Source organism: Silurus meridionalis, chromosome 1, assembly GCF_014805685.1.
Source record: "Silurus meridionalis isolate SWU-2019-XX chromosome 1, ASM1480568v1, whole genome shotgun sequence".
In the NCBI taxonomy this organism is placed as follows: Eukaryota; Metazoa; Chordata; class Actinopteri; order Siluriformes; family Siluridae; genus Silurus; species Silurus meridionalis.
The window spans coordinates 28,130,396-28,158,309 of NC_060884.1; the positions used below are offsets into that span (position 1 = coordinate 28,130,396).

At 38.4% G+C, this 27,914-nt stretch overlaps 2 protein-coding genes across 3 annotated transcripts in view; both read right to left on the bottom strand.

The window, feature by feature from the left end:
- Positions 1-4,436: 4,436 nt before the first annotated feature.
- On the bottom strand, positions 4,437-12,172 carry LOC124402320 (uncharacterized protein C1orf226). The gene is made up of 3 exons (XM_046875308.1): positions 11,448-12,172; positions 10,852-11,119; positions 4,437-8,655 (listed from the first exon to the last, which is right to left on the bottom strand). The coding sequence occupies exons 2-3, from the start codon at positions 11,106-11,108 to the stop codon at positions 8,085-8,087; spliced, it is 828 nt and encodes a 275-aa protein (XP_046731264.1). The 5' UTR covers positions 11,109-11,119; positions 11,448-12,172; the 3' UTR covers positions 4,437-8,084.
- Positions 12,173-23,074: 10,902 nt separating this feature from the next.
- Positions 23,075-27,914, bottom strand: part of nos1apa (nitric oxide synthase 1 (neuronal) adaptor protein a) — a 134,401-nt gene continuing 129,561 nt past the window's right edge. For both annotated transcript variants that reach the window (XM_046875098.1, XM_046875183.1), the window contains exons 9-10: positions 24,632-24,797; positions 23,075-23,848 (exon numbers count right to left, since the gene is read on the bottom strand). In XM_046875098.1, coding sequence (XP_046731054.1) covers positions 23,400-23,848; positions 24,632-24,797 — 615 coding nt within the window. In that variant the 3' untranslated portion in view covers positions 23,075-23,399. The remainder of the gene's footprint in view (positions 23,849-24,631; positions 24,798-27,914) is intronic.

Below are 27,914 nucleotides of genomic sequence, written 5' to 3' on the forward strand. Positions count from 1 at the left end.
ATGCAACATATTGCATTTAGTGTTTTTTGTTAAAGCCTGTGTAAAGTTCATTAGTTTCAGTGTAGACACCTGCGGCTTATTTATGTTAAAAATAAAAATCTTTGTCAAATTCAGTGGGTGCGGCTTATATATGGGTGCGCTTTATAGTCCAGAAATTACGGTAGTCTGTGAACGCAAGCCGATTAACTCATGATTCTGCGCAGGATTTACAGTACATATCTTATACACGTGCTAATAACTGATGTCTGAATCAGTACATCTGCAATGAACAGAAATCTGCTACACAAAGATGGTTTGTTCTCATCTGCAATCTACTGTATGTCCCGTTTAATCCTGTGCATCGACATAGAATTGGCCTTCACCTCACACACAGGAACGGGCTCTGAAAATGACACACGACTTGCACTCTAAAGCTGATTGCTTGCTTCAATCTGCAATCTGTACAGCACCAGAAACGCTAAGATGTAGAAAACTTGTCGAGATAGTCAGTGCATTCAAATTCTGGCTCGTGAGACTGACACATATTTCAGGCACTTTATAGAGATGTACAAGCATGCCAATGACTTCTGACAGTTCAATCTTCAGCCTGCGTGATGAGAGCCTGCTGGAAATGTCCACTGCTTCCACTGATTGTGACATATCAGAGCCGGACTGGAAGACTGGAAAGGGCAATTCTTATTGTTGTGCAAAACTGACATTTAGTATTAGGATCTCATTTTTAGCACTAATTGTGTTGAATGTGTAGATAAGCCAATAAAGGTGCAGAGTCCCTTCTGTTTCAGTGTTTGTGTCTTAGTGGCATAATGTTGCAGGTTCGTTTTGTTGGATTTACCCCAAATTATTTGTGGGTATAGGGTATTTGTATTCATATCATTTTTTCTTTGTGTTTGTTACATTCATTAGTATCGGCTCTTAGTTCTTCTTGCAGCTTTTATCGCAAATTTGCTTTCACACATCATTTCCTATAATGGCGCACACGAGTGCCTTGTATTTGGAGTGTCTCGACAATTACTCCTTAGCTTTTTATGCTCCTATAAATCTATTTTAAATGTATTATTTCTGGCCTTTTGCTTTAAACTTATTTAACTGGTGTCTTTTTCAGTGAACTAATTACTTAATAGCCACGTCTGGAAATCTTGTCTGAATAGTAATTAATTCACTCTTTGTGGAAGTCAGATAAGATAATTTGCACACGGTCGTCACTAAGTTTGTGTATTAAATGTACCCCATTTTTAAGACTTACTGGCTGCTGTAAAGATTGACAATTAGCTTGATTATTATTATATAATCATTGCTCAGAACCTAATTGCTGGCTTAAACTCTCTGGAAGTGTTGCTTCTCCATATAAATATGTCATTTTGATATTCTGCATCTTAGATTTAGTGAATTCTTGTTTTTTATTCGGATTCAGTGGGAGTCAATATGGATCTGAGGATACGATTGGTCCCTCACTCACACTCTGTTTAGCTCCTGGCTCACTCATTAGGGATAAAATAATTGATATCTAACATTTCTATTCCAGTTTGACAGCATAGTTAAAAGTGTTATATGAATAAAACTGGAGTTTAGTGCCAGTGTATGATTAGACAGTTACCTAATTGTTCCAAATTATTTAATATTAAAGGTAGATTTTTTGCATTAGATTGAGGTACCCATGATTTACATCTGATGCCCAGGCATACATCAGGAAAATGCTCTAATTTTCAGAAATCCTGTGCAAATCAATCCTAATTTCTCCAGATAAAGCCTGTTCAGTTTTATTTGCATAGCACATTTAATAATGGATATCGCCCCAAAGCAGCTTTACAGAGTTGTAGGTAATATTCCAAATGACTAATTTAGTTATTCTACAAGGAGTAATTCACTCAGTTTATTTCACTTCATATCTTTTGTTGCATATCGTGATGCTGCGACATTTACATTTACATTTGTACCATGAACAGTATGACCTTCAACAATGTTTTTATTTGTCATGCACCGATATACAAGCAGTGGTCTTATAGTTGTTACCACAGTATATATGTGGTATTTTGTGTGTGAGTCTTTTTATACATGTCCTGGTGTCTTGTGTGACTGATTTCCCCAAATTTGTATTGGAGAGACTGAACAAGAACGAGTGGGATGAGTCTTTTGGAGTCAAGAGACTAAACTTACACAGAAATAAAGTGGTTATGAAGCTCTAATGTACATGTTTAATGGCTATAAGTTTGGTTGTTTGTTCCTTATAAGTGTGTCCCTGATGATCAACCAGTGATGACAAGGAAAAACTCCCTGAAGCCTGAGGAAGAACCCTTGAGAGGAATTGGACATCCTCATCTGGGTGACACCAAATGTCCATTCATATAAATCCATCCTCAAAGTTCTTAATTTGTTCAATAACTTCATGTAACTTGGATATATTTAATCAATGTGCAGCTTGTGTAGCAGTACAGATTTACTGTCCTCTAAAAATAACTCAACATAGTCTTCATTGTCAAAATAACTGGCAATTATTGCCACCTGTGGAGCATCTTCAAGCAGAGAAGCTCCATGTGTCACTCCAGCAGCATTGTGATGTCAATATGAAGGAGTGGAAGAGGATCCCAGCAACAACCTGTGCAGCTCTGGTGAATTCCAGGCCCAGTAGGATTAAGGCAGTGCTACATGACAATGGTGTTCACACAAAATATTGACACTTTGGACGTTTTATTGAGAGTTTTGAGATGTTCACTTAGGGTGTACTCAGTTTAAGTTTAATATCTATAGTATTGTCTGTTGAGAACATAAAACAAAATGTTTGGCGAAATGTGAGGGGTGTACTTACTTATGTCAGATACTAAATGAGGCAGCAGGTGAAAAATGGCCGAGCGTAAGGATTTGACAAGGGCCAAATTGTGATGTCTAGATGACTGGGTCAGAGCATCTCCAAAACTGCAGCTCTTGTAGGATCTTCCTGGTCTGCAATGGTCAGAATCTTTCAAAAGTGCTCCGAAGAAGGAACAGTGGTGAACCGGCGACAGGGTCACGAGCGGCAGAGGGTCATTAATCCACGTGGGGAGCGAAGGCTGCCCCGTGTGGTGAAATCCAACAGACGAGCTCCTGTAGCTCAAACGAAGAAGTTCATGCTGTTAATGCTCGATGGGTCAGAACTGTTTTAGCAGCAAAAGGGGACCAACACAATATTAGGCAGGTGGTCATAATGTTATGCCTGATCAGTGTAGTAACTGCTATCACACATGCAGCAGTTTCCCTTCATAACCACACCACCACACTCCATATACATTTCACATAATGAAGTTTTATGTCTCTTTTGGCATAAAGCAGAAGCTACTCTGTTTCCAGCCCAAGTTCTTACGCTCGCTCTCTCCCTCTCTAACACACACACACACACACAGCTTTACAGTTCCACCATCGCTCACAAAAGCCCAGCAGAGGTTGTCTCCTGCACTCACACAATGCAATTACTTCCCCCCTGATTTAACAGATACAATAAAACCGCAAAGGATTCACCTGCACTAGCACTTTACGGCTGCTTTATTATATGTAATATTCTCTCCATCAGAGAAAATACTAAACCTGTCCCCCGGTTTGTCGTGCTTATGTTCGATTGTTCCACGCTGCAGTAGTGTGTTGTACATAAACCTCTCAGCTCTTCAAGAGGGAAAAAAATACGTCATGAATCCTTTTCTACACAGGATATCTGGCTGGCAGTGAGTAAAAGGATGCATAGTTTTGTGTGTGAGGAAGAGACTGAAGCACAGGATGTGACCAAAATAGATAACAGGAGAAAAAAAAAAGGTTTTGCGTTCCTTAGTGATGCAAATGCATTATAGATCATACACCCATGCTCTTCTATTCATTCATCATCTTCTGGCTATGAGCTCCTGTTTGAGCTTGGGGTCATAAAAAACCAAAAATAAAATAATGGAGAAAAAAAATTAATAATGGATAAATAATTCCCGTTTGTGATTTTGTAACCATTGGATTTGGACTGAGATTAATGTAATTAATGTAATAATTAATTATGAATTAATATTCAGTTTTTGCATTTAAATGCAAACAGTGAACAGTTGATATCCTCAACAGTGATGAAACTATAATGAATAGACATCTGGTGGAATCCCTTTAGAGTCTGGATCCTCTGAATTGATCAGTTCATTTATTTTTATTTCTGTATATAGTACATTATTACATTTTCCGTTTTTCTTAGATTTTGTTATATTCCATCTCTACTGTGTATTTCTATGTATGTCTGCACTATCATATGTTGCACAGTGTTTGTACTTTAACCTGCACTGGAAGCTCCTGTCACCAAGTCAAATTCCTCGTGTGTGTAAACGTTCTTGCTAATACATTTCTATTTCTGATTCTGATTTCTTCCTCATACGATCCCTGGTAGTTTTTCCTGCCAATGTCACCACTGGCTCTCTCATGAGGAATAAAGTCATAGGGACTGATTTATATTTAGAAAACTTTTTATTCAGAATCTATTTCCTTCTGTGAAGCTGCTTTGGGACAATTTCCAATAATAAAAGCAGTAAAACAAATACAATGGAATTTAATAGTAGCAAATGTTGAGAATGTGAGATTCATTAATGCTGATTCATACAGCTGCATTTTACACAACATACAAAAACATCACATCCAAAGATCAAACAAATAACAGCTTTTTAATGCAACCTTATATAATAAACCTCCTGCTTCCAGAGATAAAATATTTCACATCTGCCTGAAGCTATTTAAAAACAGCTTGTCATGTGACAGCATCTGAATTGAGAACACAGATGGTGAAAGCAGGATTAAACATCATATTGCATTTTTGTCGTACAAAATATTGCAACGCAAACTCGCTTACATTCCGATCAGTTTGTTGCACTAATGGACCGAACCATTTCCTGAAGAACAGCTGCATTAAGAAGAAACATACAAAGCTTTATTCTGAAAAATGTCTTTAATAGAAACTCTACTATTTGAGGTCTTGTATTTTATTAAATTTTTTTTGTGCTCATAAAACCTTCACAAACACAACATTCCTTCAACATTTCCCTTCCTTCATTTAAATCGTTATTAAAGTGAGAGATGTGATGGTTTAAAAAACAAAAAGAAAAAAAAAAAATCTAAAGAAAAAATACAATAACTATTTTTTTTTAATACATTCCCGTTACAATAATCATCTTCAAATCTGATTAAAATTTGTTTTAATATTTTGTTTTAGTTGACCCCCGCATATATACATGTATAGGTATTGATATTCATTGAATAAAAATTTCATTTCAATAAATGACCGAGTAGCAAATCCAGCAAGAGAAACACAGAATTGTGTGACATCATGTATTGAGGTTGAAGTTTTCCATTATGTTGAAGGACAGTTTGAACCGAAAAATAAATCCATCACTCAAACAGAACACTTATGTAATTCTTTTCATTAGTTTGACCTGTTTTTTTTTTCCACAAATCTTTTCATTCTTATAAAATAGCAGGAAAAAAGGGGTTATAAAAGAACTGTGGATCAAAAGGGGACGAAAAGCATTACATTTGGGTTCTGTTTGAGTTCCTCTGCTCTTCACCTCATCATATAAAATTACATTTGCGCATATTCTAAATGTACTGCTAAGCATTGCATGATGTCCCTCATAAAACAGCATAAAACGCTTCTGTAGCATTGGGATAACGTTCCAGGATCACGGAAGTTCTACAGGATCATGGAAGTCTGAAGGGAAATCAGACTGGGAATAAAACATCTGGAATTGTGCTGTTATAGGAAAATAATCAGTAATAATGGTGGGCTGTGGGATGCAAAGCAAATGAGTATTTTCCAATAACAGCAATATATTTTTAAAATATTTATTAAAAAACAAAATGTAGATTTTATGAATGAATGTATGTATGCAATATTTATGAAACGTCTGCAAATGAAGGTAGTTCTTTGTGTTTTTTCTTTGTTATAGCAGCTATAAACAGTTGTTCCCTCTCGTCTTGTCTCTTAAAACAAATGCACACGAAAAGAAAAGTTGTATTCGGTACTGAGAAACTGCAAAATCCTTCCTCTAAAGACTTACAAAACATTGACACTGGAGACTCCTTCCAAAGCCAACTTACTGAAGACTTTAAAAGTTGTGCACTTTCTTGCACATAAATAGAACACTAATGTATGCTGCTAAAGCTGCTGTTTATGATAAAACAAACAATCAACACCTTCTGTCCCATCAGAATCAGAATTCAAAAGCACTACGGTTTAAGTGGAGATACAAAATCATTGGTGCTTACCATCGGTGCTGTTCTTGTGCCTCATTGGCGCCTTTCCTTCAAACCAGCCATCACTCAGCAGCAGCATTCGAAGCTCTGTGCTGCAAATCGTCTCTCACAAATTCTACTCTCATAGTCCTGGGCCTCATTCTGCCCTGCTTTATCTCTCCTCCCTTCTCTGGATAGTCAGACTTACGGAGCAGCCTGCTAACTGGCCCATGCTTTGGTTAGACAAACACAGGTCTTACTTCCTAGTTCCATCAGACATACTGTCTACCATTTACCATAATCACTATGTTAATCACTTGAAAAGACCATAACAACTTTTCTGATAATTCAGCCCCTACGTTTATGCATCCTTCTCACCTTTCAAGCGTCTTCTATCAGACTGATGGTACACACATCTTTGGAACTGACACTGAGGGTGGGGGTTTCACTCCAGAGTTGCCTGCTTGTAGGCAATCCACCTTTTTTCAATAGAGCCTGGGAAATTCTGTAGAGATTAATATAAAGTTTATAGGTTGTCTGTGTATATTTATTATATTCTTATAATGCCCGACAAAGATGTAATTTAAAGTGCTCTAAACAGCAGTAATATGACTGTTACAAAACCCCTGACTTGCACCGGTAGCAGTGGAGAGAGTCTAATGCATTAATATGTCATGGTCATGCATTATTTAACAGGGATGTCACCATCAGGCCTTCATAGAGGAGCAACAAAAAACAAAAAAAATCTCAGCCTGTGTGCCATTATTCAATACTATGAGTAGCTTTGGGAGTGCACACGGGTCATCCTTTTCACTTCATTTCATTTACCAGTCGACCTAGCCTAGTTTTCATTATTCTGAGAGTGTCAAGTGATGAAACGCATTAAAGTTTGAACAGTTACGGTGATATGTAAAATATTACATACGATTTTATTACAAAATGTAAGCAATCATTTGGATAGCAAATGGCTAATGTTTAATTTGTGTTAATAAAGCACTAAACTAAGGAAGTCCTAAGAGGTCATGCGTTATTTATTCTTTCTTTTCTCAAGATCAGTACTTTATTTTTCTGTGTATTCGGCATGAAAGCATGTTCTAGTGGCAGCATCGTGGATATGATACGTCCATACGTCCGCGTATTATCCATGATGCTGCGTCAAGAACATTCCAGTAATTCATTTTTCTGTGTATTCGGCACAAGAGCACGTTCTAGAAGCATCATTAAGGATAATTAACCATAACAATTTGTACCATAACGGTCCACGATCATGAGAAAATAAAGTCCTCTTATGATTACCGTACTAAACTAAAGGATGATGGTTTCTTAAAATTGAATGAAATTGTGTGGCACTGTGGTGATATTAAGGCTCTCTACATGGTGTAGTTACATGGAAACAGGATCTGGAGAACATACACTGCTTTCGAAGTACTACAGCAAATAAAATGTTCTCACTTTGGTTTGTAGTGATGAGATGTTTGAATTATTTAGTATACAATGCACAAAAATAAGAATCTCAGAAATGGCTAGACGTATAGACAGGTGCAGAAAAAGCTTATAAAAATCTAAAGTAGTGATTTCATTAATAAAATAAAAGAAATAAGACTAAAATATTCAGGATATGTATGTAGTAATACATAAAGTGAAGCATAAACACGTTATAGTGCATATGCTGAAAATACAGTGGTTAACAGATATGCTGATGAAGTCATGATCATAATTCCACTTTTGCTTGGTTCCCTTAAGGTCTGCAGTTTTCTTCAACAATAATCAGAGACTGCCTTTTTTTAGCAAAACCAACATTTCACAGAGAACACTTCTGTGGAGGAGATTGGATTGATCAGAATGAACATCATGACTTCTCAAACATGTTTCTACTCAAATGAAAGCAGGTCTGGGTGTGGTTCCTCGTTGTCCCCGCTGGAGCTTCTCATGTGTTCCACTGAGCCGTTCTGAAGTAGCCCTGCCTCGCTCATGCTGATGTGACGGTCTCCTTTCCCTGGATGTGTTGTGGACGCCATTCTACTCTCGGAGCTGCTCAGTTTCTGCTTGAGATCTAGGCTATCTTTGTGGATCAGGTCAGGAACAGAAAGCAGCATGTGTGACTGGCCTTCATCCACGGTGCCGTGTTCCTTACGCTCATCTGCTGTTTGAATGTCCTCCATATCAGCAGACTGGCCTTTCACCCCCGAACTGTTCCCCAGAACATTATCAGTTTCTGAGGGTTTCTCGAGATCTGCAGGCACTTCAGGTTGCTTGGGCACTTTGACTTGGTGGATCTTTTCTGGGGAGGACTGGAAGGAGGAGTCCGAGACCTCTGGAGAGGCCACCACAGGGTCAGAGGAGATCATCATTTCCTGTGTGGTCTTCAAAGCGCGAGGGAGACGCTTCTTGTTGTTGGGAGGTGGAGGATCCAAGCGAGGGAATGAGTCCATTGGAATGTGGCTGTTGGAGGAAAAATAGAGTGTACTGTTGCTGAAAAATATCACCTCACATAATACAAGTGTGTATTAAATCATAACGCTCGTGAAGAAAATCCTATAAGTCTGTCTTCTGTCGACCTAAGAGAATTGATTTGTGTTTGAGTGAGTGGTTTGTGTGGGAGCAGTGAGACAGGCAGCTCTGGTAAAACTCGTATGCCGCCTCTTTTATAATCCAACGCGTTAAAGCCTGTCTCGTTTCATAAATGAGGATAAGAAGCTAAAATTACGAGCAATGGCTCCGATCACACTGTTAGCCAGAGGTTTATTCGTGATGGATGCAGTTCTAAATTTTATTTTAAGCTCCTTTTAAATAATGACTACTATAATGACCTTATCAGTCAATCAGAGGTAGTAAAGCCTCGTATTATTGTACATCATTAAGGATTTTTATGACTTTAGGGGCATTAATCTCAGACTGAGGCCTAAATAAATTGTATTTACAGCAGCAAAACAACCTACCACTAGTCGATTGATCAAATGTAATGACATGAAATACCAAAACCTGCACCTGTATGGGCTTACAAGACCTCATCAGTCTTTCAAAGGGTATTGAATAAAAGTCGGTCTGCACCAACTAAGGCCACAGGCACATAAATATAAGGAAATATGTTTCACGGTTGTTTGTCTCCCAATTAAGTCAGTCATCAAAGTTTGCAAATTTGCTAGTGAAAAACCTTCTCCAATTCTCCACCCACCCACTCACACACTCCGCTTGAGGCTTTTTCTTTCACTCAAAGGGATGCCAGTCAAAGCTCGAGTGATTCAAGACTTGCTCATATCAGCTATATGCTCAAACTGGCTCAATAAACAGATGTGATGAACAAAGTGCTTGTAAAGGCAGAATAAATGGATCTCTGTGATCTCTGCATTAGGACTCTTATCTTCACTTTCCTGCTGGGGGACTTTCACAGGAGAGCAGATGAATTTCCACAGCACATCAATAAGTAGCCTAATGAATATACCATCCTCACTTGCTCCTCTAATGAAAAGGGCAGTGTTCTGCAGTTGAACATAAACACTCAGTGTAAGAAAGCCTATTAATGTCTCCTGAGTGGTGCAATGGCCTAAGCATTGATTACTGAGAGTTCGAATCCTAATAACGCCACTGCCAAGGGAGCAAAATTAGCCCTTGTCTCTGAGTGGAACGATGCCAATCTTCCTTTCTTTATGTACATTAGGGGATTTTATGTACGTTAGGGGGAAATTATATCTCTCTCTTTTTTTTTATTTATTTTTTTTTACAGATAATGATAATTAGACAATATATTGCTGAGTGTGTTATTGTGCTGTAGCTTAAAGACTCCTGTGGACAGCTGACTTCTTAGAATTTGGTGGTCAGTTCACAACAGTGATAGACTTGAATTTTTTTTTCCATAAGTTTAAATATATTTTTACCTTTTATGGGCATGTTATATATATATTTTATACCATTATAAAGCCTGTTTTTTCTTACTGTGCATGTTTTTTTTTTTTAAGACAAATTCTTACAATTAATCCGTCAACTTGAACAATGGGACATTTTTGCTGTTACCAAGCAAAATAAATCTATATTTTATAATAGTATAATATATGATACATTTAAAAAAATAAGATTTTTAAATAAAAGAATCTGCCCTTTTTTTTGTTCTATACTTGATAATGTCGAATTGCACATTGTTAAAACAACAATAGACAATAAATATCACAATATTTAATATTTGTAATATCTTTTGTGCCTGTGTGTTATGGATTATGGTTTCTTGTAGGAAAGGGTTTATATGAAATCTTTTCCTACTGGGCAAAAAAAGGTGCAAATATTTATGCTGACTGGACAAAAACCCTGCATTTTTACATGTAAAAGTAATGTAGCTGCCATTCAAATGTTATGACTGAGCCTATATAATGCTTATGAGTCACCATTAGAAATCCATAAGTTCAGACTGACATAATTTCATTGTCATGTACAGTACAGACCAAAAGTTTGGACAAACATTCTCATTCAAAGAGTTTTCTTTATTTTCATGACTGTGAAAATTGTAGAGTCACACTGAAGGCATCAAGGGCTATTTGACCAAGAAGGAGAGTGATGGGGTGCTGCATATTATTATATACCTGAGTGGTATACCTGAGTGGTACCTTATATACCTATTATATACCTGTACCTAGTATTATAATTTACCTGTTAGCAGTCACTTTGTGGCTGGACCACACTGCTCCTACGTTTTTGTTGACCTCCGTAACACCAATGTCTCCCAGGCTGCCGGGTTCTTTGCGTCGCAGTAGGTCGTTGACTTTGGCCCCCATGGCTTTACCCAGGTTCTTCAGGGGTGTGCTGCTTTTTTGGCCCACTGTAGAGGAGAAGTCACGGCGACCAGAGATGGAGCTCAGCTTCAATCCCTGTTTCAGCTGCTCACCTGCACTCGAGTTCTCAAACATGCTTTGGTCAACTGTAGAGAAAAGAGAGGAAGAAAAAAAGAAAAACGGGCAATATGTCAGTATCATGTTTCAAGTTTTTTTTTTATTCATTATTTTGTGTTATTAATATACAAATACACAAGCATTGAAAGAATGGTGAACAAATAATAATGCTGTAGATGGAAAAAAACCAGGTTTCAACAGTAATCATTCATCGCGTATCATTTTTAAAGACCAAAAATCGACACTCTTACAATGAAATAAAGCAAAAACACATGCATGATAATATTCAGCACAAAGCTCAGCCATTACAATACAGCATGAATAACGTTTCACACTGTATTTCCGATGCATTCTTACCTCCTGATAATTCTTTGAAAGCATTTAAGAGAGACAAGGAATGTTAATAATAGCACAAAGACATATACATACAGTAGTTATAAAATAGGCTTGTAAACGTATTTCCCCATGGAGACACTTTGTTCACAGAGCAAGTCGGTTACCTTTATACCGTTCATCTGCGGCTGGTTCCTCTCAGACAGCCAAGTGGGAGGTAGAAAATAGAATAAACACGCCATAACAAAATCATGTGGCTGAAAACCCACAAACTTCCCATTCTTTTTTGACAATTCTTCACCGTTAGAAAGCCAAGCAGGAGATTAATGTGTCTAATGTACGCAGAGCCCGTTACCCCAAGCAGCTTTCAGAGAATTTGCTGAAGGATGATAGCCTGAGCCAGAGAAAGCTCATTAGCCTAACCCAGTTTTTCCCCTGATAACAAGCACTTTCAAAGATTCTTTCTTATTTTTTATGTTATCAGCACTGCACACTGGAGCAGCCTCTTGTACAATCATGCAATGCAAATGTTTGACAGAGGAGTCATTGAAATGCAGTGAAAATATTTGGATGGGCAAACCAGCGGGAAGAGCTAGAGAAATATTTGCATAATAAAAAAACAACAGACAGAATTTCTATTTAGGATTCATGGACAATAAACAACTCTCACATACCAAATTCAGTCTTTGTTCTGCTCATAAAGTGGATGAGGGTGAATTATAAAGATAGAAACAGTCGTCATTTTCCATAAAGAGAAATGCATGTATACACACAAACACATGCATATATATATATATATATATATATATATATATATATATATATATATATATATATATATATATATATATATATATATATATATATATATATATATATATATATATATATATATATATATATATATATATATAAATAAAACATGCAGTAGGCCATGCTGTTTTAGACAAATGATTCACACTGTGGTGGTGTGATGTTACTGTTACCACCCAAAAAATGTATTACTTTCCTCACATTATGAAAAAGTAAAATCTTTAAAATCTTTATATGAATTTTAGAGTTTCTTACGATATGACACATTCTTCTTTTTTGTGAATTCTTGGATTCCATCTTATACCAACCCCACACAAACTTGTTAGAAAAATTGATTTATGTTAGATCAGATCCATCAGCTTTTCATCCGAACACATAGTTCAATAGAAGGGATAGGAGTAGTGGGAAATCTGAACTTTGAAGCAGACACACTGATTTTCAGAAAGCAGGTGCTAACATGGTCAATACAAACCTTTTTTCAGAAAAAACAATTTCATTTCCAGTTTAAAAAGAAATATCAGATTTTCTGTAGTCTCAGACTTTTGGATTTCATCGAGTGACATTTTATGGTGCAGAGAAAATCGTGGCTTATGGCAATATTTCGAGGTACATTGTAAGTGCGTATATCAGGTTGTTGGTATGGACCCCTGGAGGCAGGTTTCTAGGTCTACTTTGTTCCCAAACAAAGCAAATATTCTACTGCTCATGTTTACATAAAGCCAACTTTTATATTTACTGCATCTGTAGCCTGGTTTACAAATGTAATATTCCTTCCTAGGAACTTTAAAATGAAACACAAAATGGCTTCGGATGCATTAAAATTGATATTTCATTATGCAAATTAATTCCTGTGTATACTGGCATCTTAAACATGCAGCTATGAACTGTGGCTCCGGTCAGAATTATCTGGTGAGGAGGCCAGGGTCAGTGATGTGGTAAGATTTGTTCTCTTCTACAGGCTTTCTTCAGCATCTGGTCTCAATCTGTGTATGAAAATTAATGGTGGAAAAAAAATGAAGCCTGATCAGAACACTGAGGAAATGACTTTGAACCCACACAAACAGATGAGTAGCTGATAAATGGACTTCAGGGTGAATCGATGTTTTCAGTCTAAAGTCTAAATATAAAATGGCACATTTTTTTATTATTATTCCAAACCCTATGGTTCAACTGAGGGCAGTGCAGCAGTTAGTTAGTTATAGGTAGTTTATAGGTTTTTTGGTTTAGGTTGTTTAGTTAAAATAAAAACATCTGCAATGTACAAGTATCCTCAGTGTCAGATATTTTTTGGGGAAAAAAAAATGAAATAAAGTGCAAACTTTGTTTAAAAAAAAAAAGTCTGGACAGCAGATTTGCCTGGAAATGCAAACAGTTTTCTTAGGGCTTTGATTCCTACTACAATGTAAAATTGAATCCTTCAAGCCAGAAAAGAGGAAAGAGGGAAAGGAAAGATGAAAATAGTTTATTAAGGTGAAAGCAAGGGTCAATGACAAATAACACAGTAAATGCACTTCCAGTCCCACAGATACACTGTTTTTTTGTGTGTAACAAAGTCTAGAGAAACATTTTACAGAGACAGAAGCCGTGGAGTGACGTCAATAGGCCACAAGGAGCAGTAGCGGGGAAGGATGGAGTTAGAGTTCATAGCTCTCAAACGCCACAGGACGGCCCGTTCCCACTGGGTTCATGAGAACACTCAGACACGCTTCACTGACCACTCAGTCAACTCAATTACACAACAGGACATGAGCCTAGAGCACTCCTTTTACTGGAGCTCTTACTGATTTATATAATCCCCATTTTCCTTGGACCGTTTTTAACTTTGATCAAACTCGTGTCTCAAACCCGAATCATTAATCAAAAGTAAACTAGCAATACACGATTTACACACACTTCATAAACTGCTAACAAGAAAATCCTGTCAGTCAGAGAGAAGAAAATAAAAATTTTACCACAGAATTCTTAGAGTATACCTGTAAACAAGATGGCATCCCCCCTGCCAGACAAGCAAGAGTAAAAAAATAACAATGCAAATGTCTAATTAAAATTTAATGGCTCAATTTCTTTTTCCCCACCAACCAACGACGTGACAGTTCTGGCCCCCTTGTTTCTCGGGCTCACGAAACAGACTTGTGAACTCAAAGATCAAAGTTGACCTACTAGTGTTTTCTCTGGGCTTGCTAGGATTTTCTAGTTGCCAGCTTCATCTAATGAACCCGGAAAAGTTGTTTTTTTCGGAGAAAGTATTTTTTCATATTCTGTGTCATTTCACATTTCACTGAACCCCCACCCCCTCAGGTGAATTTTATTTTGCGATCGGTCTTTTCACTTTTAGCTACTACTACTAAAAGAAATTAAAATCAAAATAAATCTAAAATGCTCTGGTTATACTGTAGCTGTTGGAAAATCAATCCACATTTTAAAGTGTAGGTGTGAACGATTAAATTAGAATAAAATCCCGATTGCATTCATAAAATATTAAATTTTTTTTTGCATAAGCAAATCACCAACAATTACTGACAGACTGAAATTACCTTGAAGTTTAACCCTGTTTATTAACATTTTTATGGTGAAATGAATAGTTTAGTTTATATGGCTATGGAGTTCCAGAGGCAAAAATCTGCTTGTCGAAACAATGAAAATAAATTAGTTTAGCCCATTTTGTGTCATATCTGGTTTACCAGATGACCAGGTTTGTGTGCTGATGGGTCAGCCATAAATATTTAATTGTGACCTTCTGCCTGGATAAAATCTTTAACATGTGTGTCTTTGTGTTGGGGGATGGGAGTTGAATTGCTCTGTAGCATTTGATTAAACGCAGCGGAGTCTGGGTTGTGAATTGAAAGGTCATAGTTGAGCTACATCGGAGGGATGAGATTTTCCACAGTGCATTTCGGACCACCACACACAGACTCGCCGTCTAAAGAGCTCAAATATAAGCTTTATGGATTACATTTTGGGATGCTCGTTAGAACTGTCACCAAGAAAAGTTTAGCAGAAACAAGTTTACAACAATATGTGTGCAGCATATAATGTACTCCAGGTTGGATTATGGCAGAGGTATTGCTTGGGTGAGTTGGAACTTGCTGAGAAACAGTGTTACATTAGCAGAACCCACAGGGGACACTAGCTTGCCAGACAAGTCTGTACACCTCAATTTTTGTCTGACTTCAAATCAATATTTCATTAAATGATCTGCCCTGGCCATGTCAGTGTGTCAGAGGCTTAATGTGCAGTTAGAAGGAGGTGCTGTTGACTTTATACAGGTTAAATGTTATACTGGTTCAATTAGACTGTGATAATAGCAGCAATTTCACATATTCTTCAACAAAAATGTGTTTCTTTTGGTTGGTTAAAGGTTCTAGATACTTAAATGTGTTCTGTTTGGAGAACAGTTTTAGCTTAAAACTTGTGAGATTTCTTCAGTGGGAGAAAATCAGTGAGGAAACAACCAGAGAGACAACAATGTCTGGAAATTATCTTGAACATAGACAAAACAAATCTAATTAATCTAATTAATTCCATTAAAAAAGCTTTTTCATGTATGTATTTACAAAATGATCAATAAAGCAAAATAAATTCAAGTTTGAATGTATTTTAATTCTACACTGTATGGCCAAATGTTCATCTGAGCATACATCCATATGTGGTTCCTTCAAGAACGGTTGTCTCGAAGATAGAAGCATACAACTGTATAAATTCTATGCTGTAGCAGTAAAAAGGGGAAATAAGGATCCCTATCCTGTTCCCTCTGTGCACAATGCCAGCTCATTGAAGACATGGTTTAACAAGGATGGAGTTGAAGGTCCTGATCCCGACCTTAAATTTGGAATGAACTGGACCACCAAAAGCACTTTATATCTCCATGTCAAACATCAGTGCCTAAACTCAATCATTCTCTGTGGTTGAATCAGCGTAAATCTCCACAGGAATGTCCTCCCTAACGAGTATATGCTGTTTTATCAGCAAAGGGGGACTGGTTTTTGAATGGGTTTTTTTTAGAAAGCACAGATGGGTGTGATGGTTTGGTGTTAAAAAACGTTTAGCCATTTAGTTTTTTTTAGTTTTGATGTCTTTAAAACTTAAACAAATCTCTTTATACAATGCTGCATTTACATTACATTCTAAAGTGTTTGCATCAATCAAATAACTTATTTTCTCAGTGTAATATATGTATAGAGATTTTATTATCTAAAATAATTTTTGTGCATTTTGTGGTGATGTTATCAGTTAAATAAATAAATAATAATGAAGATAAATAAATTTTGGTCTAATAATTTAAGTTCAGAGTAAAAGTGGGACACCACATCATGTACTGGTGAATGTTGCAAAGTCAGTCAACTATTTTTTTTTTTTATCAATTCAGCATATTACAAATCACCATCACCTCCATATTTATTTTCCTCATGTTCCATCTGTGTGTTTTTTTTTTTATTTTACTTAAAAAAAAGGTTCACTTCAATCTGCATTTTTCTAAAAAAAAAATGAACTGTGACCAAAGCAACAGTGTTTTCAAAAGCATATCAACTCCACTCACAGCGCATAAAATGATGCTTAAACTTGTGTGATCAAAACCAAAAATGCCAAATGTGAACATGCCCTTTGGAACCCTCATTGCAATGTGAATGCAGTCTGATGCTTCAGGTATATGATGATGAAAATCATTAATAAAAGTCATACTTTCAGACTTTCTCGAGTTTTTTTGTGCCATATTGGCACTCTGGATAAATAATTCAGAAGTTTAGAATAAATACAGGGCTATAAAGTTTCCTCTGAGACACTTCTGCTCATATTGCACATAGTGAGGAAGAGGCTGCTCTCCTCATACATGAGACTGTGATTGACAGGGGAAAAGAAATTTCTCCTGCCCAGAGAGCATAAACAGTTTTGCTCTAGGCTACAGATTGTGGTGGTATTATCAAGATCTTTACTACAGATATCTGGACAACAGGTCAAATGCTTTTCTGTCGTGCCATTCAGGAGCCCATGAGAAGATTGAAGATTGCCTTCAGGATTAGGACACATTCCTGACTCCCTGCTTCTACCCCCTGTGGCAACTGCCTCCTCATTCCATAAGCAGGCAGCTGTGCTAAACAAGATGTTCCATTCTGATGGTTTTACATGTACAATATGAAGCCAGTGGCAGCTTGTATCTGAAATTAGTGCGAATCAAGCAGTGAATTTACAGCAACTGCTTCAAAACTCTGGGTTCTTTGATATGATGTGTTGGCAGGTAAGTCTTGCTTTTTCTGGAAGTGTGGACAGCCAAAAAAAACCCAAAACATTGATTTGTGTAGATTTTCACTGTTAGCACTCTAACATGCAGCAGGACAGAGGTGCACCCTAACAAGAGGAAGTTCAAAAAACATCTGCATTTACTTGAATTACCTCAGAAACATATCGAGTGGATCTTTCAAAGACAAGTGGGTGAAAAAGCGGCACTCAGAAGAACAAGCAAATGCAAATGGGCTCTCAAAGCAGTGAAATAATCAACTGGCTTATTACGCTTTCAAAATTTCTGGAAAATCAAAAATTGTCAATTGCCTCCCCTCCACCCCATCTGTCCTACTTCTGGTCTTTGATTAGCTTTCAGTCAAAAGAGTGTGTTACTGGACATGAAAAACAACTGCTGCATTTTCTTTTCAATCAACACAGTGCATCAAAACCTCCTGCTGAAGAACTAGCGTACAAAAAAAACAAGAAATACAAAACTGAACTTGGTCAATGGACTTATACTTGACATTCGTTTCGAATACTGCAACTAATCATACAATTTAAGCATTTAAAAGCTGCTGCATTACAAACAAGCATTTTTACTTTGACAGCAAATCACATGAACAGAGTGGCCTGAGGAGGCTTTCATATAAACAGGTAGACCCCGACTTACGAAGGAGATGTGTTCTGATGACCCCATCGTTACATCGAGACATGACCGAGCCTACTCAGTAATCTTAAAGAGTGGTGATCAGTTTGGGGAAGTATACTGTAATTTTTTAATAATTTAAAAAGTACATAATTTAGCAGAAGAGATCAATTGCAGTATTGTAATGTATACAATTCACAGTATAAATGTTTGGTGTTTCAAAGCTAAAATCGAGCTTAAAAACACACAAAAAAATACGCACCCTAACACTGAGACAACTGAACTCCGTCGGCTGCTGGGGAGAGTAAGGCATCTCACAGAAGTCCTAATGTATCGTACCTCATACACACTGCTACGTTTGCCTGCTGCACGAAAATCTTTTACAATTTTGTTGTATCGCTATGAGGGTCTACCCCTGGTCTACTAAATCAGGTCTACACCTGGTCTACTAAATCAGGTCTACTAAATGCTTTAAAAAAACTAAACAAAACAAAAAAATAAGAACAAAGTTTCTGTAAATAATAGGTTTAGTATTCAGCTCTATGTAATGTTCCTTTGATACCACAGGCAAAGGCAGACAACTTCTTAATTGAAGGCTAGTTAGGAACAAGCAGAAAATAGCCCTTTGTGCCTGGTAAGAAAAACAAAGTATGAAAGTACCCTAATGATTCCAAGGAACAAACTGCTGTATAATTTAACCAGATGGCTTCCACAGATTATGTGTTTCGAGATCTAGGCATTCTGACAAACCCTCTCTTCCTGTAGCTTTAAGATAAACACTTTGAAAAAATAATCAGTAATTGTAACCCTCCAAACTAAAACCTGCTTTCAAAAAACATGTGACGAAACCATGATATGACAGGTAGATCAGAAAGTGACAATCCATCTCGCTTTCTCTGAAGGCCAATAAAGATATACAATGGTCATTCACAGTCACAAAGCTGCTCTCACCTTGGCTGCTGACAGCTTTATATATGCTCATTAAAGCCAGCAGAAAAGACCAGATCTGACAAACAGCTGATCTCCTGAAATATCTGTGCCAACGAAGCTAGAAGCTTGAAATTTGAGCTCATCACTTATTAAACTTCGTATATTTCTGCTTCACTGAACACATCAAGCTCCAGCAGAAATGGCAGCAGAAATGAATCAGCCACTGAAACCTTGCTAAAAAACAAAAAAAAAACAAAAAAAAAAAGCCGTTGATGTACTTCATTTAACTTCTTTATATGAAAGTCAATTATAAATTGACTCAGGGCAATTCTTACTTATTTAATCAAAAGCTCTGTTTTAAAGTCAAACTTGAAACCACTCTGGTTTGTGTGGGGAAAAAATGAGCTTCTTCAGTGTCAGAGAGGGAATGTGTTAATTCAAAGTATCTCACGCCTTCCTGGAGTTTTCTCTTGCATGCTCTCTCCTACAGTCACCTGGGATTCCCGAGTGCTCGCAGTCTCACTACTCACACACACCACCATCTAGCCACACAGATGAGTGAAATAACACTGCAGACATTAATTCCCCATTCCCCATAAGCAGTTATTAACCACAGCAATTTACAGTGACTCAGGGCAAAAGGGTGGAGAACACAGCAATGTCTCAGAGAATAGATTATGTCTTCTGTACTGAACTGAAAGAAAAGGTTGTTATATCAATTAAGAAAAAGGGGTAATGTAAGGGGTGTTCAAGTGAGTACACCCCTTGCATTTCAGCAAACATTTTAGTATCTTCTCAAGGGAAAATATTATAGAAATAAAACTCATATTTTAGTGTAGTAAATGTGTAGCTTGTATAGCAGTACAGATTTACTGTCCTCTGGAAATAACTCAACATTCAGCCATTATTGTTAAAATAACTGGCAACAAAAGAGAGCACCCTTAGTGAACATCTCAAAACTGTCTAAATTGCCATATTTTGTGCACCATTGATATCTAAAACTGATTAAAGCAGTGCTCACACAAAATGCTCTTATTTATACAATAATGGCTGTATGTTGAGTTACTTTCAGAGAAATACACACACACACACACACATATATATATATATATATACATACAGTCCCTGCCAGGCACTTCCGGTTTTGCGGCGTGCACTTCTGTGTCGGCAGCCATCTTGCTGTTTTTCCCGCGCCTCCTATTATTTAATGACACCCAAGACTTTAGCTCAGGGCCAGATTCCTGTTCCTGACCCCTGTTCTGCTCTGATTTTGGACTGTGTTTTTGCCTTCCCCCTTTGCTCAGTTTGTTTCTTCATTAAAGCCTGTATTTTTCTTACTCCCTGTCGCATCCTGCATTTGGGTCCTTTCATCCAGTCTCCACTCACCCAGTCTCACCCGTGAGATCCCTGACAGAATAATCTGGCCGTGTATCATGTCCCGCCGACTCACTGACAGAATAAACTTTTTTTCGGCTTCTCCCGTTAGGGGTCGCCACAGCGGATCCTCTGCACGTTTGATTTGGCACGTTTTTACGCTGGAAGCCCTTCCTAACACCACCCTCCCCATTTATCCGGGCTTGGGACCGGCACTGAAAGTGGTTGGGGTTGGTTTCCTGACCGGGGATCGAACCCAGGCTACAGCGGTGAGAGCGGCGCATCCTAACCACTAGACCAACAGGGAACCTGACTCACTGACAGAATAGCGGATGTATTAAAGCGTTGGGCTTGCTCCGCCGCAGACCGGCAATCTAGGGACCCAACCGAGACGGTCGATATTTTGAAGCTCAGCACCCAGCAGAGAACTGAGTATTTTCGGGTGCGTCATGAACAATCTCTGGCAAACCAAAAAGTTTTAAATAACCTCCTAAGTGGACTGTCCCTCCAGCCCTGAACTCTGCTGGGGGGCTGCCCAAGCTCAGCCTTCCTACCTGACTGTAGATGTCGCCCGCTCTTCTGACCTGCCAAGATCACCTCTATACCTGTCTGCCCTGCCAAGCATGCCCCCAAGCCTGTCCAGAGTCCCGTCGAGGGTGCCGCTCCGCTCCAGAGTCCCGCCGAGCGCCCAATCCTTGCTGACTACGTTGCTCCACCCCCGGGTTTCTCCAAGGTGTTCACCTGGCCCCTGGGTTTTGCTGACTACGTGGTCAAGACCTCTACAGAGGGCGCCGCTCCGCCTCAGACCTCCACAGAGGGCGTCGCTCCGCCTCAGACCTCCGCAGAGGGCGTCGCTGCTGCAGAGTGTGTTGCTCCGCCTCCGACCTCCGCAGAGGGCGTCGCTATGCCTCATCAAATTGGCCAGATTTGGCCGCGGAGCGCACTTCCGGGTCGGCAGCCATCTTGCTGTTTTTCCCGTGCCTCCAGTTATTTAAGGACAGCCAAGACTTAGCTCGGGGCCACATTATCGTAACGGCTCCTTAGCCTCTGAGATTTGTTCTGTTTGCCGGCTCTTTGATATTTTGGACTGTTTTTTTTTGGATTTGGTTCCGTATTCCATGCACTGCCCTGCTGCCTGTGTTTCTGACTCTGGACTGTTTTTGGTTGTGTTTTGCTCTGCTGCTGTTTTCTCTGTTCTTCTGTATGCATCCTGCATTTGGGTCCTCACTTACCCAGTCACACCCGCATTCCTGACAAGTCCCAAATGGTAAAAAAACAATACATTTTTCGCAGAGCATTTTCAATTTTCATACGATACTTCAGGATACTTTTCTTTAGCCAGTGCTTGCCAGAGTTCAGTTGTCTTGGTGCGAGTATGTGAATTTATTTCTGTGTTTTTTGGTGTTTTAAAGCCCAAATTCCAGACTCGTGCATTTCCTGAAAATTTAGATAAGGGTAAAAATGAAGTCCTATCGATCTTTTCTCTCTTAGTAATGGGATGTTGTATTGAGTGATAATGTCATTTAAAAAGTACCTGTTTCAATCATTTTAAAAACCAAGAACCTGTGTATAATATGTTGAATAACTGTTTTCTTCGATTCTATTTGAAAAAATAGAGATACAAACACTAAATAGTGCTGCAGTCATGGAATCACCTGTACACTTATGTTGTGCCTTAGGAGTGTCAGCTTGCTAACTATTCAAGAGCCAATACAGTGGAGGAGAGCTGACAAAGCCTCCGCCTGGATAGCTAATTACATTCCCTGACTCAACGCTGCCTTGTTCACCTCGGGCCTTAATTAGGTGAACATGCTTCTGACTCTATAGTTAAAATACCATTTCTTTAATTTAAACCAAAATCTCCATGCACTCCACTGAACAGACTTCGACACACAATTAAAGCATCTTTGCTATCTTTAGCATCACTGTCTCACTTCCATCATAAAACAGATGTTAAAGTGGTAAAGCTAATGGTAGTGGTGTGCATAGCAGTGTACACATGCATTATAACTGTGCAGTAATAATACAACAGGAGGAACACTAACATGACACAGCTTTAACAAGCACATATACCGAATATGCTTTTTTTTGGTTCGGCACATAAGAATATGCTTCACTGTAATAAAATAAAAAACCTGAAACTGAGAGAGTTACCATGATGACACAGATTGTTAAACAATACATTTATAATACATTTCACTCATACTCTCACCGCTCATTTATCATGTGGTGTAGCCAGTTAGCATTGCTTGGAAAATACAATGGTGTTTTTCCATAACTAGAAGGAAGCAAAGGAATTAGGGGTTTAGTTCAATTTCATTTTGAAAGATGACCACAGTGGTCTAAGAGACAACACTGTATGCAGTGACAAGCAGTTTCAGGACTGCTGGACGAATATTATTACTCCCTGAATAGCCGTTTGGCTCCTACTGACTGCTGTGGGGGGAATAAAAGCGTGATGAGATAAAGTTTTCAAAATTTCACCAACAATTTCAGTAAACTGTTGACTGAAATGTGACAATGCAAAAACAGCATAGCTACTAAACAAAACAAAAGTGTTGTATCTGATATGAACAAGTTCACGTATGCTGCATTTGTGCTGTAAAAAGGTTTTGTGCTGTTTTGAGAAACAGGACATAAATGATGGTCAAGAAACAAAACATTACAATGCTGACATTAACAAACCAGTATATTTCTCTCCTCTCATTTTCTCCTCCTTTCTATTATTTACAAGGTACATTTTATACTATGGTATTTTGTGTATAGGTTGTCACATTATGCAAAACCAACTAGAAATGAACCGTGACTCCAAGTACTATTTTTTCCAAATCTTCCCTTTTACCTCGTGCCGAGCAACTGATAAAGGCCTTGGGACACATAACATGAGACAAAACCCCCCACCTAATTCAGTCTCTGAGAATCAGCTGTGAGTATAGCAGTTTGACACAGATGAGCAGTTAGCGCACTTAGCTTTATCCATTAGCACATCCCTCAGCCTAAACAGCGATTTCATCGTCCAGGCAGTCAGAGGGGGCGTGCCGGTTCAGCACGTTGAGCAGACGCAGGCTGCTGTCGTCTTGCAGCCCCCAGCTGTCCCGCTCGTCACTCTCGTCCGTGTTGGACTCGTATTCTGAAGCGATGCCTGACTCGCGGAACTTGAGCAGCTCCAAGCTCCCCAGCAGCTCGTCCCGGGAAAAGGGCGATGTCTCCTCGGAGATGGTGGGGCTCTGCTCCTGCTGGGGCGGTCCAGGGAGAAAACGGAAACACTCAAACTTAACCAGACTTTGATCCCTACCTAAAGGACTGCTCAGGGGCAGAGCGAGTTGCGTGCCGTCGTTGAGTGGGGGCAGGAGCATGTCTTCGGGACGCGGTGTCGTGGCATCGCAGATGACCGGGGGTACGTTGGCACGGAAAGTGATCTCCAGTAGACTGTCCTGAGATCCCACTGTACAGAAACAAAAAGGGAAAAGAATAATGTAGGAGTTAAAAAAACACATTATGGTATTAAACAAGATCGCTAATGCTCTTGTGGCTTAAGTATAAAAAATCCTAAGAGCCTCGGTCCTGAATTAAGCGAAAAGTCTTCCCAAAAAAATAAAGGTTATTTTATTAGCAAAGTACGGATGTAATTTACCATTTCTTGGCCAATGTGCTCGATGTGCTGGTTGACCTAGGAGAGTTTTAACTCTCTAACATTCTGTAAAATGGGCTTTGATGTGGGGAAAAATAAAATCTGAGACAGGCGACAGAACTTGAAAAAGAAAATACAGAATAGGGAAGTGAAGAAGCTTCACTGTAAAACATACTAAACAAAATAAGACAGTAGGGAGATGCGACATAAAAAAAAGACATGTGCAGTCCCATAGGAATTTATCATGTGTTCCTCCAGGAGCACAAGCATGATTTGTGTTTTTACTCCACTAATATCTCAAACTTTTATTCTAATTACATTAAACTCAGGACTCAAATATTGGGTCTGACTGGCTATACCGCAGGCTACTGTACTTTTGTAATGCGTTCAAAGAAAATAAAACACAACGGCGCTCAAACGGAAGGCCAGGGTATGCTGCTGATCTGGGAACCCTGTGGGTTAACATGGCAGAGATGGATGAAACAAGTAATGAAACGAGAGCATCCCTGGCAGAGGGAGTGATAGAGTTATGGAATGAGAATAGCAGGGAGAGAGAGAGAGAGAGAGAGAGAGAGAGAGAGAGAGAGAGATACTCACTTGAGCCATTGCCAGTCAGTTTGAGCTCTAACTCCTGGATCTGCTTGACCAGCAGTGAGATATGTTGCAGAAGGTCTTTATTCTGCAGCAGCAGCTGGTGCACCCGAGCCTGAGCTTCTATCCTGGCTGCTGCTTCTGCTGAGAGCTGATCCTTCAACAGGTGAACCTGAGACAACACACACACACACACACCATCCTTCGTTATACTTTCCAATAATTGGATGGTAACTCTATATCCGAGGAGCATTCATGTCAAACCCGGACTTCTGAGTTTATTAAAGAAATTAATACATTTTAAAGAAGTGTAAACTGCATTTCGTCATGCTCATCTGCTACATTTATACACTTATCCCAGAGTTTAACTAATGTGTGGAAAGATTCGGCATAGAAAGATTTGTCAGTATGCTTGAAACATTCTAGGACAGCCTGCTTCACTTAGTCACCAGTGATGAGATGCTGATCTCCAAGAAACTCATTGATTAACTAGGATCAAGCGTTCCACACGAGAACCTCGACGAGCGGGAACATCACTGACAGACATATGGCCACTTTTGAGATGTGTACATACATTTATATGTCTTACTGTGGCTGAGCGTCTCATCACCGTACTGTGCTTAAAGTCTTATATATATATATTTACGCCACAGTGCAACAGCCATTCAGCAGCAACCTGATTAAAGACATACAGATTACCTTTAGCCTGAAAAAATAGATAGAGGCAGGAAAAATAGGTGACCAAGGTGGCTAGTGTGAAGACATTCATTGATTATTATGGGTGCTGTTTTGAAATACATATATTTCGATATATAATTTTCATCGTACCTGCAGACAGATCACCTCTTACACACTTACTGATCCATGTAGTATTATTAAAAGTCAATTCAAAGGTTAATAAATAAAGAAGGGATATAAAGGGCTCATCTTCTGCTTACATTCCAAGTGACCCATTTTTAAAAGAGCATGTGCCAAGAGTGTTCCACCAACACGAATTACATCATCATCATGCCGGCACCTATAAAATTCCCACTTCTTTATACAAAAATAAATAAAAAATGCTATCAATTTTCAGGAGTAAAAGAGAGTCTGACTTTCCATTAAAGGCAACCCACAGATTCAGGGAACAATAAATAATTTAACCATGGCAGGGGCAAACCGCAGACAGCTTTCAATTGACATTTCAATCTGCAACCTACATGATCATATTCAGAGAGACAGGCCTGTTTTTTCAACCTGTGAGCAGAACTGTATATGAAATGTTCAGTTGCACGGGGAGTCGTTAAATAAAATTACTTAACTGTGACTAACGGCATGTTAACAGCACGTGGAAAACTGAAAAATATAACTTGCGCAAACCCACAGCAGCAGATCCATCGTTCATTTGGTCTGTCAAACTCTCTTGCTAATCAATAACACTTGTCCTCTTCGTGTGAGTTTTCCCTTTTTACCATCACCTCTTACTTTTATAGTAGATATCTAAACCTAGGTCTGCAATTCTGGATAAACAGCTTTGTTAAAAGCACTATATAAATAAAACTGAACGGAATATCTAAATATGGATTACTACCTAAAGAGCAAGTCAGAGATGAACAGCACACCTCAACAATGATGGGACTTCAATTAATGGACATTCGGTGCCACCCAAATGAGGATGGGTTCCCTTTTGAGTCTGGTTTCTTCCTCATGCCATCTCCGGAGGTTTTTACTTGCCACAGTCACCACTGGCTCAGTCATTAGGAATAAACGTACAATTATAAGGACCAAGCTTATAGACACAAAACATTCTTCTTATTTTTATGACTTTATAACCTTTTTATCGCTGTAAAGTTGCTTTGAGAAAATGCCCACTGTTAAAGCGCTATACAAACAAAAAAATTTAGAAAAATAATCTATCAAAGGAACAGGTTCAAAAGAAAACCCCTACTCTTCTAAGGGACACCGGGATATTTGGATTATAAAGCTTTACATTAGAAAGGTGTAAAGGAGGAGACGTTTTTCTATGTTAGCCATGTTCATTAGAGCAAGGCAGTTTGTTCAAAACATGGCCAGCTTTTACTGATGCATAAACACTGGGATTATGCTATACAATTTCACTCCAGTGAGACATGCATGTCGCATTTATTGATCTGAAACTCCTAACTGGTTAAAGCAAATCTCTAGCACACTGCCAAGCGCCATTATTTAAAAGCTTACAATGGTAACTATCTGGAACAGGAAACTAAATGATTATGCAGTCCTGTCCTTCTGGCGTCCTTAAGATAAGACGCACTGATACAACGTTTGTCTATATGCTGTCGTGACCATTAGCGAGCAGCATCTAAGAGCCTGTGTGTTCTTAACAGGATACAATGGGATTCATCTAAAGCAGAGATTGATCATACAGCATAAAGAGAGAACATGGATACACAAAGCCACATAATGCTGATGAACAAAAACAGAAAAAAATAAATAAAACAAATGATCACACTTCAAAGTCCTATACAATGCAGAATGACAAATGAGGACATTCTCTAAAGGATATATTCAACTCATATTCAGGACACATTCAAATTCATTTAGATACTTAGTATTTAGTATTCACAGCTTGGTTCGTATTTCATTTCATTGCACACTATTGCAATTAAATTTCTCCCCAAAACATATTTTATGTTATAAAAACTAAAACTTACAATTTACATAAAAGCAAAAAAGTAAAAAAGTGAAATGTTTATTAATGCGTAGTTTTAGGAAAATAATCAACAAGGGTGCAATGTAGTATGACTTGGCATAAAGCCACCCAGAAGAAGATATTTGATATGTAGATTGATTTCTCCTCACTAAACTGTTTCTCGAGCACGTTCTCTCAGCACCGCTGCTGCTACATGGATATAACATATCCCAACACTACAGAGGTGTGTCCTGAGAATCACATAGAATACATATAAATGGCAAAGGCAGAGCCGCATCTTCCTCAAGACAAAATAGAAAAAAAGAATGTCTGGTTTTATTTGATCATTTTTCTTTTTCTTTTTTGTTCCACTACAAAGGCCTATTTGTGAAAGGGCCATGCGTTAGAAGTCAGAAAGCACTTAAGTAAAGGTTTGATTTGCTGTCTGTCTGAAACAAAGTAATAAAAGCTAATTATCTGAGTCACAATGATTTGCAAAGCATCATATTTTTTCCATCGTATTGCAATAAGGGTGAATCGTATCACATCACATCAGTAACTGCTTCATATGCACTGGCTGTGCATTGAGAGGCAAATTGCATCGACCTCATATATACACAATATCTCAACACTATTTAT